The sequence below is a fragment of the Scylla paramamosain genome, chromosome 1 (genome assembly GCF_035594125.1).
Source record: "Scylla paramamosain isolate STU-SP2022 chromosome 1, ASM3559412v1, whole genome shotgun sequence".
Lineage (NCBI taxonomy): Eukaryota > Metazoa > Arthropoda > Malacostraca > Decapoda > Portunidae > Scylla > Scylla paramamosain.
The window spans coordinates 1,025,800-1,042,500 of record NC_087151.1 but is presented as its reverse complement, the minus strand read 5'-3'; the positions used below and the strand labels follow the sequence as shown (position 1 = coordinate 1,042,500).

Here is a 16,701-nt window from a genome sequence, read left to right as displayed (position 1 = left end):
GCGTCCCCGGATCGTCCTCGCGGGATCTGAAGGGTCGACATTTCGTGATCCTTGTTTCGCGGAATTCATCACCCGGGAAAGAGGCGCAGTGTCCGCCCGCTCACTCACTCACGCGGATGATTGCTCGGTGCCGCTCTATGAAGGTGACGGGCGGGCCTTGCTGAGGGGCTCGCTGCGTCGCCTCTCAATTTATGGAGATTCGACACGAGCGGCTGGAATTAGGTTGTCAATTTTTTATAGTAATGCCGAGGATCACACTCGTCTTTGTGCTGGTTACCAAGGGGGGGGCGTATGGAGGACAGAGGAGAAGGTGCCCATGCGTGGTGTGTGTGTGTGTGTGTGTGTGTATGTGTGTGTGTAGAGGTAGGTGCGTGATGTGTGCGTGTCTGCCTCTCGTGCATCTCCCCGTATATTCCCAAGTCGTGCACGGAAACTATAATTGGACACTTCATGAAGGGACTGTTTTCCATCGTGCCCTTCAGTAATAGCCGTGTTATTGAGGATCTGTGCACGGAAAGCAGCTTATGATTCCTATGCAAATACTTGGCATTGTTGGATATGACGAGCGCCTGCCTGCCTGCCTGCCCGCCTGCCCGCCTGCCTGCCTACCTGCCCTGCCTGCCTACCTGCCCTGCCTGCCTACCTGCCTGTCCTGCTAACTGGTTCGCCCTTACTTACGTTTGCAATGTGCTTCATGTTCAAACATCGAGCGTAAGGTGATCTGTTGCTAGTGATGAGTTAGTTAGCCCAGTATTTTATCGCTCATGACTCGCCGTGAGCTGCATCTCGAGATTGTAATGAATGCCACGTGACTGGGTAGTGAATTCAGAAAGGCAATGATGTACTTCACTATTCTCTTATTTGCATATACGGAGGGACCCACGAACAGTTTTTGCGTGGTAGCGAAATGAATGCATTACGTTTCAACATTTCTGTGTTTTGTGATGGGAACTTTGTCTCTCTAAATACTCTCTTGGAGCTTTTAAGTCGGGATGGAAGTTCATTTGGACAACATAGGACCGTAGACTCTCAGATTTTACCCGATTTTGAACTTTTAGGGCTCGAGGTTTGCCTGTTACAATACATACATGGATGCATACAAACAGACACACAGAGAGAGATTGGTAGACATACAAAACAAATAGACAAACACACGTAAAGCAAACAAACAAACAAACAAACAAACAAACAAACAGCCAGACAACCAGACAAAAAAAAAAAAAAAGGACCAATATGAACACACACACACACATACACACACACACATACACACACACACACAGTAACACCACGACACAACTTTCCCAGGGTTGCACCCTTCACACAGCGGGGATTCCAATCTGGCAGGTGAAGGCTGCGTAGGGAGGAGGAGGACTGGAGAAGGAGAGAGAGGAGGAGGAGGAGGGAGGAGGAGGAAGAGGAGGAGGAGGAGGAGGAAGGAAGCAGAAAGTTCAGTAATTCATCTCAGGAACCGACCCAGAAAGAGAGAGAGAAAGAGAGAGAGAGAGAGAGAGAGAGAGAGAGAGAGAGAGAGAGAGAGAGAGAGAGAGAGAGAGAGAGAGAGAGAGAGAGAGGTGCCTGTGGACAATTCTGGTGGACCTGATTTGCCTATTTTGTCTAACTTGGATCAGTCGCCTGAGATTCACTTTGGTCAGGCTGCGCTTTGTTGGCCCTAAATGTGTTTTGTGCTGTGTGTGTCTGTATGTTTGTCGATCTGTCTGTCTCCCTGTCTGTGTGTGTGTCTGTCTGTTGTTAGTATCATACATGTGTTCGTCTGTCTGTCTGCACAACTCAAATCTTTCTCATATAATTTGTGGATTCCTGTTACTTGTATAATGTCTTTTGTAATGCGTATTCCTTTTATGCTCAGGGAAACGCTTTCCTAGAACAGGTCCCGCAGTGCTTTTGTCGGTGCGAGCTGAGGAAGTAGCCGAGGAAAAGTACATTGGGGTGATCGGGTTACGTGTGGCTCTTGTCAATTTAACTACAGTCTGAGTTGCATTCTTGCTTTCATCGCCACTTACTTCAGGGAAATTATAAATATACATCATCCCTCGTGTGGTGTGCTTTGGCTATTAATTCATACTGTGGCGTGCTTGATGCAATGAATAGTGTACGGCATGTCAGCTCAAGCAGGCGGTTTTTATTATTATTTTTATTATTGTTTTTTTTTAATTCTTAGGAAAGCTTTTGGTGTCATCGATGCGTCTCCTTTGGCTGTCCTGATATGGATCTTTATTCGAGGAAGGAGGTCGAGTGTGTTCAGGGAAGGGAGAACCGTATCATGACTTAGTAATAGTAAACTCACTCTTTTCAGATGCGCGTGTACAGATAGATAGACAAACACACACACACACCACACACACACACACACACACACACACACACACACACACAACACACACACACACACACACGCACACGCACGCACACACAGCACAAGGGTCGACTGACGTGGAGTTAATGGCTTACCGTCATTGTACTAAGCCTGTTACTTCTACTTGATAAAAAATGCACGCTACTCATTGTGAGGGATACACGGGAACTCTATCAGCACCTCCGTGGTGGTGAATAAAACATAGGAGGGAGTACGGGAGGCAAAGAGGGAGTTATTAGGTCCTGCAAGGGTCGTGGAGAACATTGTGGCCCGGCTCCTATCTTTCTATCTTCAGGTATTATGGGAGAGTGGTGTTACGAATCTTGGTGGTCGTTTTTCATGGAAGACTGACGTGGGGTCTATAGAGGACCATGTAAGCTTTGATATTCTTATAAGATGTATATACCGTATTTCTTTAGGGGGTTCCATCGAGGACTGTATGCAGGCTTTAGTATTCTTATGGGATATATATATTCAATAGTTATTTTTAGGGGTAGACTGCTTGTTGGTCCGGCAGTATATACGTGCTGTAATTCATCTTTTCGAAACTAAATCTCTCTCTTGGTTCCTCTCCTCTTGGTTGTTTTCGGAAGCGCGATTCTGAGAGTTTTTTTTTTTTTTTTTTTTTTCTTTTACTAGTCTTTTATAATGTAAGAGCGTTGGGCAACACAAAGGCTACAAAAGACTACTGAATGTTCCAAAGTGTGCAGGTAAAAAAAGTTATGTAATATTTGAGGATGTGTCTTGAAACCTCCACCTGACACATCAAAATAACGAACGTGTATTTTTCGCCCTGCTATGCCTCAATGAGTTGGATAATTGGCTTGAAATTGTCACTGGTTCGTATATGTGACTGTTATTTCTTTCTTTTTTTCTGGAGGGTGCAGCTTACGTGACCGTTGCCCAGTTGAAAGTGGTCAGAAGCCGAGTAACCTCCCGCTCTTACCTGCGCTGCGTTTTGTGTTTTCCTTCAGGCTTGAGTCTCGCAGATCTCCTTACCTGTTGTGAAGTATTTGTAAGGAGATTTTCAGCGGCTCAGAAGACTCAAGACTGGAGGAAAACACAAAATACAGTGTAAGTGTGAGACGGCACGTTACTGGACTTTTAAGAGCACATTTTTATTTTATTTTATTTATTTTATTTATTTTTTTTCTCAGGACGAAAGGACTAGCTGCCCGTATTGGTTGAGCTTTTTTTTTTTTTTTCACTACAGTTCACATGAAAATTTACTTCCGATGTTCACTGATTGCTCCATATCCGTCGTGACCTTCCTACTGGATGTCATTTGGCAGAGCTTTTAAGTTGAGTGGTTGTGTCCTGTCCCCTCCACGCCGGCCACAGCTGTAGATTGAACTCCGGAAAGGTTTACTTGATTGATGTGCTGTATTTTCTCTGTGTCTCGAGCCTAGAAAGTCTGTAGTCTTATTTCTTGAGGCATAGATAACCTAGGTCGAGTAGCGGAGTGATTTTAAACTCCTGAACTGGTATTGACACTGACTAATCAGGCTGTTAGTGCTGGGTCAATAAAGAACTTTAAAAGAAAATCAGACAGTTTTATGAATAGGGATGTTAGATGGAAATAGATAGGCATGTTTTATACAGGGACTGCCACATGTAGTCCTGACTGATTAACTTAAGGAAATATTACTGAGTACAAATACAACAACAAGGACTAAAATTAATGACCTACTGGACAGCTCCTATTGTTATTAGCTGAGCATTTTGTAGTTAAGCTTTGAACGTGAACCACAGCATTTTATCAGTACTAAGAGAAAACTCAACAGTCAAAGCATTAAGGGCACTTCCGTACAGACCTCTGACGTTTCCCGGATATACTCAGTGCTCTGGAAAGTCAAGCCAGTAGGTAGCATCATTATTACTACTTCCACTGACCGCTACCTCCCGTGTAATGCTGCTCATTTCCCAGCTGAGCGGCGGTGGGAGGAAATGACATCTACATTTTTACCTATTTATACCTTGTGCATCTCTCCCTCCTCACCTGCTCACCTGTCCGCTCTTGTTATTGCTTCCCAAGTCTGCGTACTCACCTGGCGCAGGAGACACCGTTCATGAAGGCAGCGGTCGGGGCAATTACCTTCGTATCCCATGTTATGAGCTTGTTAATTAGGAGTGAGGATCCTGTAATCCCCTTATATGCCCCTTCCCTCATCCTCTCCTCGCCCTGCCTCCTCCTTTACCTGGCTGCCTACTTACTGGGGATTAGCCTGATTAGCGGCATCGAATTCCATGTAACTGAATGTCAGGAGATGTGTTGTCTGCTCGGCTTCTTGGTCCAAGGAGACATGGAAAATTTTAAATGTTATGAAAGGTTTTTATGGAGCGTTGTTCAAAGTGTATTATGAGGAGTGTGGTGAGCTGGTGGTGAGCTGGTGGTGAGTGGGAAGGGGATGTGGTGTAGGGAGAAGGGAGGGAGGGAGGGAGAGGTGTGGAGGGTATTGCAGTGTGTGTGTGTGTGTGTGTGTGTGTGTGTGTGTGTGTGAGCTAAGGAGATGGAGGGAAAGAAAGGCAAGGAAGCTCGATGGCGATAGTGGTAGTGGTGATGGTTGGTGACTGCTGATGGTGATGGTAGTGTAGCGGTAGTGGCGGGAGGCAGTGTGGTGTTGATGATGGTGTTGCTGTTTGCTGTCAGAATTTTCAACATTATTAAGTATCTGCTGCCTCTATATCCTTCGTGGTGGTCGTCTTTCACTAGCAAGAAAATGCAAAACAAAACGCGGAATTGAACGGAAGAGAAGAGTGACTCCTGCCTGGAACTGAAGAATGGCGGGAGTGTTACGCAACGAGACTGCAACACGTGGCGAGCGGTACAGATGAAACCCGTGAAGTATGAAGATGTAGACAGAATGATATAGATAAGATGTCTTTCCTTACCTTTAAATGTTTCTTCGCCTTATCTCGAATGCTTTAAAGAATGTAATGGAAATCATTGGCCCTTTTTATGGGTGTTTACATTGATTCTAGTGATAGTTTAACACGAATTCTGTATTATTGGTGGGAAAACAGTGAGAACTCAACTAAACTTGAAAATAGTATTGATGAGAGGCTAAAGCGTTTAAGAATGTAGGCTATGTTGAAGTAAGCGTGATTCAGGAAGCGAAAAAAATAATGCAGTAGAAAATGTGCGAGGATGTAGAAGTAGGGGTAATGCAAATAGATTTTCATGTAGTACAGAAGCAGGAGTTGATAAACTGAGAAAGACCAAAAATGAACTGAGAAAGAAAAACAATATCAGAGAAGATCAAACAATAGGTGTTATCAATCTGCCATTTTGACCTTACTGTGCAAATGGACGTCCCTTGTTACCTTGTTACCTGTAAATAGTACAGGTAACACGAGTTTTGTTTCCCAGCATTCTAAGGTGACAAATAATGAAGTGACACATCTCCGTTATAATTTAATAGATACCAGGTTCATAGGTCGCGTGTAGTGTGTTGGTAGTAGTGTCCCTGTATGAAGATTCCCGTGTATCATGTAGAAAAATTGTAGTTTAGTCGCATTCACGGGAACTGAAGGTTGCACCCTCGTATTCTGGCAGCCTACCCTTCTGAAACAATGCATGAGGGACGCTTTAGGAAGACTTGTTACAGATGAATTATAGTGCTAAATTTGATAAGTTAACAATTAATTTACTAATCATTATTACAGTGAATATCTATTTTCTTATATATGAGTGCATGTTTAAGTACTCGTACATTTAAGTTTTTGCTGCATATTTACATGCATATTTCGCTACTTTCAAGTGCATAATTATCATAAGCCTACTCACCACTATTAATAATATATAGAGATAGCATTTATCATTTTATTATTCAAACCTTGAAATTGACTATATCGGTATTCACTATTGCTTTGTGCACATATTTCTAACAGTAATATTGACACAGTGTTGATGGGTGGGCTGCCAGAATGCGATGACGCAACCTTGAGTTCCCGTGACCGCGACTATAGAATGTCTTGTGAATCACGCGTCTGCCTCTCTCCTCTTCGCCTCTACACGACCTCCACTTGGGTGTCAGGCCAAGTGAGGAGCTAGATTGGATAGTGAATTAAGTACGACAATTCTTTTCTCTCTCTCTCCCTCTCTTCCTCTCTCTCGTGGCACCTTTCCCAACTCTCCCTGTTTTTTTTACTATCAGCTAAGCATTTTGTAGGCTCCTCTCTCTCCTCTCTTCGTGTGAATAAGTAAAAATATCAAGGGGATGGGACGCGGTGTTTTCAGTTCAGCCACGAGAGTCGAGAGGGTGCAGAGGGAAGCAAAACTGACTTGATTCCTGATGGAGTTACGAGGGTGCATGAAATATTAGGCTCATGTGTGTGTGTGTGTGTGTGTGTGTGTGTGTGTGTGTGTGTGTGTGTGTGTGTGTGTGTGTGTTTGTGTGTGTTCTTGATGGGTAATCATCTTGCGGACTCTGGGAGGTCTTTGTGGTTTGTATTAGTTAGGCCGCTAAATCAATGGAAATTCTCTCTCTCTCTCTCTCTCTCTCTCTCTCTCTCTCTCTCTCTCTCTCTCTCTCTCTCTCTCTCTCTCTCTCTCTCTCTCTCTCTCTCTCCGTCGCTGGGAAGTGAAGGAGCCGCTCTCATTTCCCTGCCTCTTGGATCACCGACTTATTACCTGCCACTCAGGAAACCTCCTTGATTGGGCCTCGCTGCCGCTGCCGCCGACGGGCCCTAGGGACGCGGCTGCCACGGCGCCTACTTACTGCTCCAGCCTTGTCCTTGTGTAGCTTAAGAATGTCGCTGGGTGTATTTGGGCATTAGGAGGCTTGTTTCCAAATACCTGGCTGTCTTGCTTGTGTTCGTGTCTGTCATGCAGTTGGATACACTCACACATACGTGCTTGAATTGTGACTCTAGACACACGCACACACAAACACACACACACACACACACACACACACACACACACACACACACACACACACACACACACACACACACGCTTGACTGCAGAAATATTTTAAGAGATTGCATTTGAAAAACAAGACTTTGGACTGACTGGCTAATGGATTGGTTGATTAATTGATTACTTGATTGATTTAAGGTGCCGAAAACAGCAGGTAAATAATTGTGGCGTCCTTCATTGCCATATTTCTGAACATGTGTGGGTTTACTTCTTCAAAAGGGGAAATGCGTGTGGAATAACATAGAATAACATAAGGGGACTATCTTTTGTCGATTTAGTTTTGTATGTGTGTATTTTTTTATTTTATTTTAGAATTTCCTTTTCGGTTCTTTCCAATTTTTTTCTTTTTACTAACATTTTTTATTTAGAATTTTGTTTTTCTTTTTTTCTCCGTTCTTTTTTTTTTTTTTCTCTAGCATGCTTTGCGCCGGACTCTGCCTCGCATTATGTCCACTTCCGGGACGGCTTTTTTACTGAAATAGTCTCTCTCTCTCTCTCTCTCTCTCTCTCTCTCTCTCTCTCTCTCTCTCTCTCTCTCTCTCTCTCTCTCTGCGCAACGAACCTATTATTCCTTTTAATCCGTCATACATAGCCTTTAACCATCCATTCATCCATAAGTCTATTTATACATACATACATACATACATACATACATACATTCATGGATCTCATTATATATTGATCTCTTTGTAGTGAGGGACATTCCTTTCATGTACGGATGGCTGAACTTTCGCCGCCTACACACACACACACACACACACACACACACACACACACACACACACACACACACACACAGTAAATAGGTCGGAATCAAAGGCATCTCTTCTCATTAGTTTCCTGGTAGTAATAGACCCCGATTTCTGAAGCCACTCTCTCTCTCTCTCTCTCTCTCTCTCTCTCTCTCTCTCTCTCTCTCTCTCTCTCTCTCTGGTGGTGGTGGTGGTGGTAGTGACGGGACGCGTGTACCCGATGCTGCAGAGGGAGAGGATGGCACGGGAAGGAGAGGCTGTGACGGTGCATGTGGTATTATGTTCAAAAGTCGAGAAATCTACTCCTTCCACTCCTACTTTGTTTTGAGTCCTCTGATCCGCTGCCAGTCAGTCGCCTTACGGGACTCGACAGCTGGCGGGGTTTTACCTTTTCAGAAGACTTGGGATTGAAAGAAAACGAAGAGGAAGGGAGTCCAGTGTCTTGCTCGGCTTCTAACCTTGATTGTATTTATATAGCTTATCGTAATCTTGGTACTCGTTGGGGGGTTTCTTAGCAGATCAGAGGACTTGGGATTGAAAGAAAACGAGGAGGAATAGAATGTGGTATGATCTTTGACTTCTGACCATGACTGTACTGTTTATAGGAGATGGAAGTAACTGGTTTTGGAATAGTGGTAGATGACTGGAATAGACTCAGTGATCATGTTGTGTAAGCTCTGAAAAGTTGGTTAGGGATGACAATGGGGATATAAATAAGTATGCGTGTTTTGTATAGAGACAGGAAAAGAAAAAAGAAAAGATATTGAGAAGGAAAAGAATGTAATGAAATCAAATGCAGAAAAATAAAAGGGATCTCGGCAGCAGCAGTAGTAGTAGTAGTAGTAGTAGTAGTAGTAGTAGTATTAGTAGTAGTAGTAGTAGTAGTAGTAGTAGTAATATTAGTAGTAGTAGCAGCAGCAGCAGAAGCATCATTAGTAGTAAACTTCGCGTGCCACATGAGTCACAAACGCTGCACTGAATTGGCAAGGCAGCAGGAGGAATTCCTCGCCATCCCTCCCACAGTGATGATCAGTGGGAGTAATTCTGAAGCACGCCGACACTTCATATCTACACTGTACCGGAGGAGGCACTGCAGAAGGGAGAGAGAGAGAGAGAGAGAGAGAGAGAGAGAGAGAGAGAGAGAGAGAGAGAGAGAGAGAGAGAGAGAGAGAGAGAGAGAGAGAGAGAGAGAGAGAGTGAGGGAGAGGGCGCTGGGCTGGCACGTCTATCATAGCTCCTGACGGCCTCTGAGTGCCGTGCTGACCTGGCCTGACGGAGAGAGAGAGAGAGAGAGAGAGAGAGAGAGAGAGAGAGAGAGAGAGAGAGAGAGAGAGAGAGAGAGAGAGAGAGAGAGAGAGAGAGAGAGAGAGAGAGAGAGAGAGAGAGAGAGAGAGAGAGAGAAATAAATAAATTTAATTAATGAGGGAGGAAGAGGAGGAGGAGGAGGAGGAGTAGTCGAAACAGGAGTAGGAGACAGAAGAGGATGAAAAGGAAGAAGAGACATAGGAGGAGAAGGAAGAGGCAGAGAAAACAGGAATATTCAAAGGAGGAGGAGGAGGAAGAGGAGACAGGAAGAAGCAAGGGAGGAGGAGGAGGAGGTGGAGGAGGAGCAGAAGTTGAAACAGAAACAGGAAGTGGAGGAAGAGGATGAGAGAGAGAGAGAGAGAGAGAGAGAGAGAGAGAGAGAGAGAGAGAGAGAGAGAGAGAGAGAGAGAGAGAGGAGGGGGCGTCAACAAACAAGAAGCATACTAATTCCGGGTTGCAGTCTCTCTCTCTCTCTCTCTCTCTCTCTCTCTCTCTCTCTCTCTCTCTCTCTCTCTCTCTCTCTGGCTTGGCTTGCCTTAGGGGGGTCGCTGATTCACGTGCTGGAATTGTAATGTGATGCTTGTGCGTGAGACTTGGCGCGGGAACCGTGTGACTGTGGCTGTGCTGGGAGGGACAGGACATGTAAGAGGGAGGAAAAGTAAGGAGGCGGTGATGGTGGTGGTGGTAGTGGTGGTGGTGGTGGTGGTGGTGGAATATGAGTTGGAGGAGGATGAGGAGGAGTAGGAGAAAGAAAGAAGAAGAAGCAGAGAAAGAAGAGGAGGGGGAGGAGGAAGAAGAGGAGGAGAAGGAGGGGAAAGAAGAAGAAGAAGCAGTAGAAGAAACAGAAAAAGTATAAAAAATGAAAATGAGGAAAAAAGAGAAAAAAAAGAAGACGAAGAAGAAGATGGAGAACGAGAAGGACAAGAACAAGAGAAGGAGACGGAGAAGTAGAGAAAGAAATAAAGAAAAAGAAGTAGTAGTAGTAGTAGTAGTAGTAGTAGAAAGAAAAAAGATAAGAAAACAAACAATGACAAGAAGAATCAAAGACAAATAACAAACGGGAAAATAGGAAACAAAGTAGAAGATCCAAAGATTCTGAAATTTGGACAAGGACTGAAAACGAGGAAGGTTAAAAGGATTCACTTGAAAAAAAAAATGGAATTGAATGAAGGAAACTAAGCGGAGGAGGGAGAATAAAGGAGGCATTAGTGCGAGATTGGAGAATTACACAAGAAAAGGAGGGAGGAGCAAGAAGGAAATCGAAAGGAAATGAGGAAAGAGAGCAATGCTGGAAGGAGACGAGAGAGAGAGAGAAAAAAAAAAGACAGGAAAGTGGAAGAAAGAGACAAAGGAGGAGGAGAGGAAACAATGTAACGAAAAAGAAAAAAAATATGGAGAATGAAAGGAGGAAACAAAACCGAAGGAGGAAAAACGGAAGAAAGAGTGCATGAATCATAAAAAAAAAGATAAATGAAAGAATAATGAAGAAAGGAGATAAATGGAGAGGCTGACAGAAAAAAAGATTTGAAAGAATTAAAGAATGAAGGAAGGAAAGAAAGAAGGAAGAATGTAAGGCATGAGGAAAGGAAGAAAGAAACAAAGAAATAAAAAAGTATAAGAGAGGAAAAAAGGAAAAGAAGAAAGGCAGGAAGAAAATGGAAGGAAGGAAGGAAGGAAGGAAAGAAGGAAGGAAGGAAGGAATTACATCGCCAAAGGTGACTTTATACTTACAAGTCTGAGAGAGAGAGAGAGAGAGAGAGAGAGAGAGAGAGAGAGAGAGAGAGAGAGAGAGAGAGAGAGAGAGAGAGAGAGAGAGAGAGCCTTTGTGATTGTAGTGATAAAATTGTGATGATAATAGTAATGGTAATGATGCACCATAATTCATAAAATCAGGTTACAACATGGAAATTTCAAACAGTACACACACACACACACACACACACACACACACACACACACACACACACACACACACACACACACACACACACACACACACACACACGGGCAATGGTTGCTGAATCGGCATTTTTTTCAATCGTATATTTTATCTGGTGGGAGCCTCATGCATCGCAAAGAGGGAGCCAGGCGGGACAGGGATGAATAAGGGAAGGAAGGAAGGGAAATGATGGAACGGAGGGAGGAAGAAGCGGTAGAAACAGGAATAACGGAAGGTACGAAGGGAGAAAGAGAGCAGATGGGAAGAATGGAGGTATAGGCGAGATAGAGAAGAAAAACAAGGAGGGAGGGAGGAAAAGAAAGAAAGGAAGAAAGGGAGGGCGGGAGACAGTGAACGAAAGGGAGAGAGAGAATGGAAGGAAGAAAAAATGAAAGGAGCATATTGACTGACACAATAAAAAGGAAAGGAAAAAAATAGAAGGGAGAGGAGGAGAGATAAAGAGAGAAATGGGGATGTAGAAAAAGGAGAGAGAGAGAGAGAGAGAGACAGAAACAGAGAGAGAGGGAGAGGGAGAGAAATATGGCAAGAGAAGCATATTTGCCAAAAAAAGAAAAAATAACAAAAAATAACACTGCTTTTGAATAAGATACCAAGAAAAGGAAGAAAAAAATATCTCCAACAAACTGTGTATTAAAGACTGACTTCATTTTTTTTTTTTTTAATATCGTTGTAAAAAAATCTTTTGTCCATAAATTTTCACTTATGATATTTTGAAAAGTACGGAATGATTTCATATATTTCTTCATCCACAAATGAAGTTTTCTTTTTAACTTATGAAAACTCCTTTTTTTCATTATATACTTGGAAACTTTTACGTGGAAACACACACACACACACACACACACACACACACACACACACACACACACACACACACACACACACACACACACACACACACGCAGAGGGAGAGAAAAATGAAGAAAAGTCACGAAAATTTTGAAAACAGCGACCAAACAAAGGGAGTTGTCCAATTTTGTTCGCTCATGTGAGGAAATAAAAAAAGACAGTGGATGAATGGAACAAAATCTCTTGCTACAGGAAACGCCGCCTTGGCCAGAGAGAGAGAGAGAGAGAGAGAGAGAGAGAGAGAGAGAGAGAGAGAGAGAGAGAGAGAGAGAGAGAGAGAGTAGAAGGAATAAGAGGAAAAGGAAAGATAGAGGATTAGCGATTGATAGATAGACAGATAAATGGGTAAATAGATAGACATAGATAGATAGATAGATAGATAAATGAATAGATGAAGAAATAAATAAATAAGTGATTGAATGAACAAATAAATTAATAGATAGATAGATACATACATACAGAGAGAGAGAGAGAGAGAGAGAGAGAGAGAGAGAGAGAGAGAGAGAGAGAGAGAGAGAGAGAGAGAGAGAGAGAGAGAGAGACTAAGTTCGTGCCATGGGTTCTATTTGATTAAACGTTGAAGCGTATTAACGTGTCATCCTTGAGTGCTTCCCCGTAACTCGGTATTAAAGAAAACAGGACGCGGAGCAAGGAAAGAAAGAACGTTTACTTCTGGATTACTATAAGCTGTACTGCAAAGAGGGAAGAGGAAAGGTCACGAGAGAGAGAGAGAGAGAGAGAGAGAGAGAGAGAGAGAGAGAGAGAGAGAGAGAGAGAGAGAGAGAGAGAGAGAGAGAGAGAGAGATGTATCTATATAACGAAGTATGAGTTTAAAAGACGCACACTAACAGCCTCCGCCATTCACCATCATTCTTTACGTGGCTGTTCTCTATTATAACTTTGAGCTGGAAGGACCCAAGTAACTCTAACTACCGCGGCAGGAGGCAGAGGACCCGCCCCGCGCCTCGATAAGGACACCAATAAGGGAAGCGATAAGGCGCCTCCTCTTGGAATGTTGAGGTTTATAAGCAATAAAGCCAACCAGCGCTGTACTTTTGTGGCTACACTTGCGAGTCACCTATCTCTCTCTCTCTCTCTCTCTCTCTCTCTCTCTCTCTCTCTCTCTCTCTCTCTCTCTCTCTCTCTCTCTCTCTCTCTCTCTCTCTCTCTCTCTCTCTCTCTCTCTCTCTCTCTCTCTCTCTCTCACTTGATTCATCTCTCTTCCCTCACCACTGCTTCTTCCGTCTCATCACCTCGGGGCATCGCTGATTCCTTTATCTCCCTCTTGTCTTTTAGGCTTATTATTCTTTTCCTTTTACTTGTGTTGTAGGTAAAGTATCGTGTTTGTCTTACTTAGCGAGTCTCTGCGGTGTTTGTAGACGTTTTGTTCTCCTATCAGGATTTTTTTTTTCAAAGGCCACAGAGGCGATTTATCAGATTTCTTTTAGTATTTTTTTTCCGTTAATGATATAAGATTACAGTTACTTCATTTAGGTAAAGCGTCATCTTTCTTACCTCTATTGAATCATAAAGTGTTCTTAAGGGTTCGGCTCTCCCTTCATGATTATTTTTAAAGACCACAGAGATAACTAGCCAAGTCCTTATGTGTATTTTTCATTAATGATGCAGAATTCTTGTCAAACTGTCACTAGAATCATGAAGTAACTCTTGAAAACCCTAATAGCGTCCACTAAGGCCTGCTGAAAGTAGTTGAGATAAGACACTGAATAGTTTAAGAATATGGAACCAGATCTCATAATATTTACGCGACTGCCAAACCTGACCTTCCATCTCCCCTCCTTTCAGAGTTCCCTCCCTTAACATTCTTTCTCTTATAGTCGTATTTCCCAGTAAAGTATCACCCTCCTCATCACATTCCCATCAGGTCTCGCATTTACTCAGCCCAGCAAACCATATCGTCAATCACCCCACACTATAATCCTCATACTAAGTAATTGTTTCCCTTATACCAATATTTCCATCTGAATCATCACCCTCTTCATCCACATTGCATTAAATCCCACATTTACTCAACCCTACAAACCCAATACCGTCCATCACTTCACCTTCACCCCTTCCTTCCTACGTACATTTCCCCTTTAACCCACCCACCCACCTGCCTGCCTGCCTCCCTCTCTCTGTCTCCCACCCTCTCTCTTCTCATCTCCAACCCACTTTCCTTCCTTCACTTTACTGTCCCTTTAAACCACTACCACCACAACCGCCACTACCATCACCACCTTACCCTCTGCATTTGGCCCCAACACCCTTCCTGCCTCTTCCTGCCTCTTCCCGCCGCGACGCTCTGCTGGAGGATAACGGGCATCTCTCCCCAGGGGCAAGGTGGCGGGCTCCTGTGGGGTCCTGCTGGCTGGGGAAAGGCTGCCACTGCCACACCTGTCCTCACCCACCTGGCGAAGTCATTAGTGGCAGCAGGTGAGTGATGACCTTATTAACATTGTAGTAGTTGTTGTTGGGTGTTGGGTGTGAGGGGTGAGGGGGTAGAGAGAGAGAGAGAGAGAGAGAGAGAGAGAGAGAGAGAGAGAGAGAGAGAGAGAGAGAGAGAGAGAGGGGGGGGGAGGTGTTAAAAGACTCATTTCATGTAGTCAATTGTAAAGAGAAAGGTTGTACATAGGTGATTCTCTCTCTCTCTCTCTCTCTCTCTCTCTCTCTCTCTCTCTCTCTCTCTCTCTCTCTCTCTCTCTCTCTCTCTCATCACTCACGCCTCGTCCCGCCCCGCCCCCTCATCCCGTGCCCCGCGGCGTGCACACTGACTCATAGTTCTGTTTTATTCCAACGCTCATGGCCACTCATTAGTTTTTTCCCTCCCTCATTTCTTTCCCCAACCACTTCCCTCCCCTCAGCTCCCTCTCCCTCCCTATCTTCCTGTCCCTTCTTTTCTTTCTTCTCCCCATTTATTCATTCTGTTATCCTCTCTTCCTTCACTTCCTTTACTTTCCCTTCCCTTCTTTCCTTTTCTCTCCCTCTTAATTTCCTCCTCTCCTTTCATGTCACGCGCCCTCACATATTCTCCCTTGCTTTTATTTTTTCCCCTTATGTGTGTGTGTGTTTGTGTAAGTATATATATATATATATATATATATATATATATATATATATATATATATATATATATATATATATATATATATATATATATATATAGATACACATCTCTCTCTCTCTCTCTCTCTCTCTCTCTCTCTCTCTCTCTCTCTCTCTCTCTCTCTCTCTCTCTCTCTGTGTACCCTTGCATTTTCCACCAAAATTTTATTCTCAGTTTCCTTACTGTTCTTTATTTTTTGAGGCATTTTTCTCCTCAGTTCCCCCTTTCCATGCCTCTTACTGTGGGCTTTGTTCTCACAGGTGCAGACGAGAACGAGAGAGACAAGGGACCTAGAGACACTCACTCGCTGGTACGGGGAGGGAAAGACGGACTTGAAGGACAGACAAGGAGACAACATATAGACAGACAGACAGATAGACTGAATACAGACAGAACACAGGATAGACACGAGCTGTTAACACCGCTAATTACACTTATTTCATTCGAGTGACCCTAAGCAAACAACAAATTAACTACTTTCTCTATTCTATCACTTTCTTTGTTGTAAGTATCACCTTTTAAAGTTGTAATCTGTATTTGCACTAGATCACTGTATCAAGCTGGGAAGCCACAGCAGCCACACGGTTAAAGTGAAGAGGTGGCTTGCAGACAGTACACATCCAGCCATCTGTTAATTATTCCCCGTCACTTGAGGTCAGAAGTTGAGTAACCAGCACTGACTTGCAGTTTGTTTTATTTATTCTCGGTCTTTAGTCCTCTGATCTCTTTAGTCTCCTAATTCTAGTAGAACCTGACAAATGATAGATTCCTACATTAGAGGAATTACACTTGAGGAAAAACTCTGACAGCTAAAGTGTTTGTATGCTACTTAACAACTGACGATTACTCTACTGCTCGTTAAGCATTCTTTCATCAGTAGAGACAAAACACTTACCAGCACTGACCTCTGACCTGCACCATGCATTAAAACATTTCGTCTCAACTCGACAAATTTGACACCGAGTCTGTACGTTACTGAGTATTTCAAAATGTTTTCATAATTCAAGTGATAGTTTAAGAAAGATTCTGCTTCATCGTTGGAGAAAACACCCTTGAGAATACAGCTGGTCTAAGCTCTTTGCCAGTTGAGAGATTAAAGAAGAAAGCATTTAAGGATACAATTTCTCATCTCTCATAATTGTTAAGATTCCGTTGAAGATATTTTAGACCTCGTCAGTAGAGAAAAACGCACTTGAGAACCCAGTTAGTCACATCTCTTTGGAAACTGAGAAATGAGGGAACAAAGCGCTTAGGAATGCAGCCTTTCATTTTTCACGATTCTTAGGATCTCGCTCAAAATATTTTCTGCGAAGTTCTCGAGATATTTTTTTTTTCAGCTTCCATCTCTCTTTCTGTTATTCATCAGTGACCTTCCCAGTTGAACTCATTGTCCTATCCACATTGATTCTGAAAAGTCCAGCGTGTATT

General features: G+C 43.3%; 1 protein-coding gene across 1 annotated transcript in view; it reads left to right on the top strand.

The window, feature by feature from the left end:
• Positions 1-16,701, top strand: part of LOC135105965 (uncharacterized) — a 100,575-nt gene that overhangs the window by 80,467 nt on the left and 3,407 nt on the right. Inside the window, exons 3-4 of the mRNA XM_064014705.1 lie at positions 14,504-14,603; positions 15,534-15,583. Coding sequence (XP_063870775.1) covers positions 14,504-14,603; positions 15,534-15,583 — 150 coding nt within the window. The remainder of the gene's footprint in view (positions 1-14,503; positions 14,604-15,533; positions 15,584-16,701) is intronic.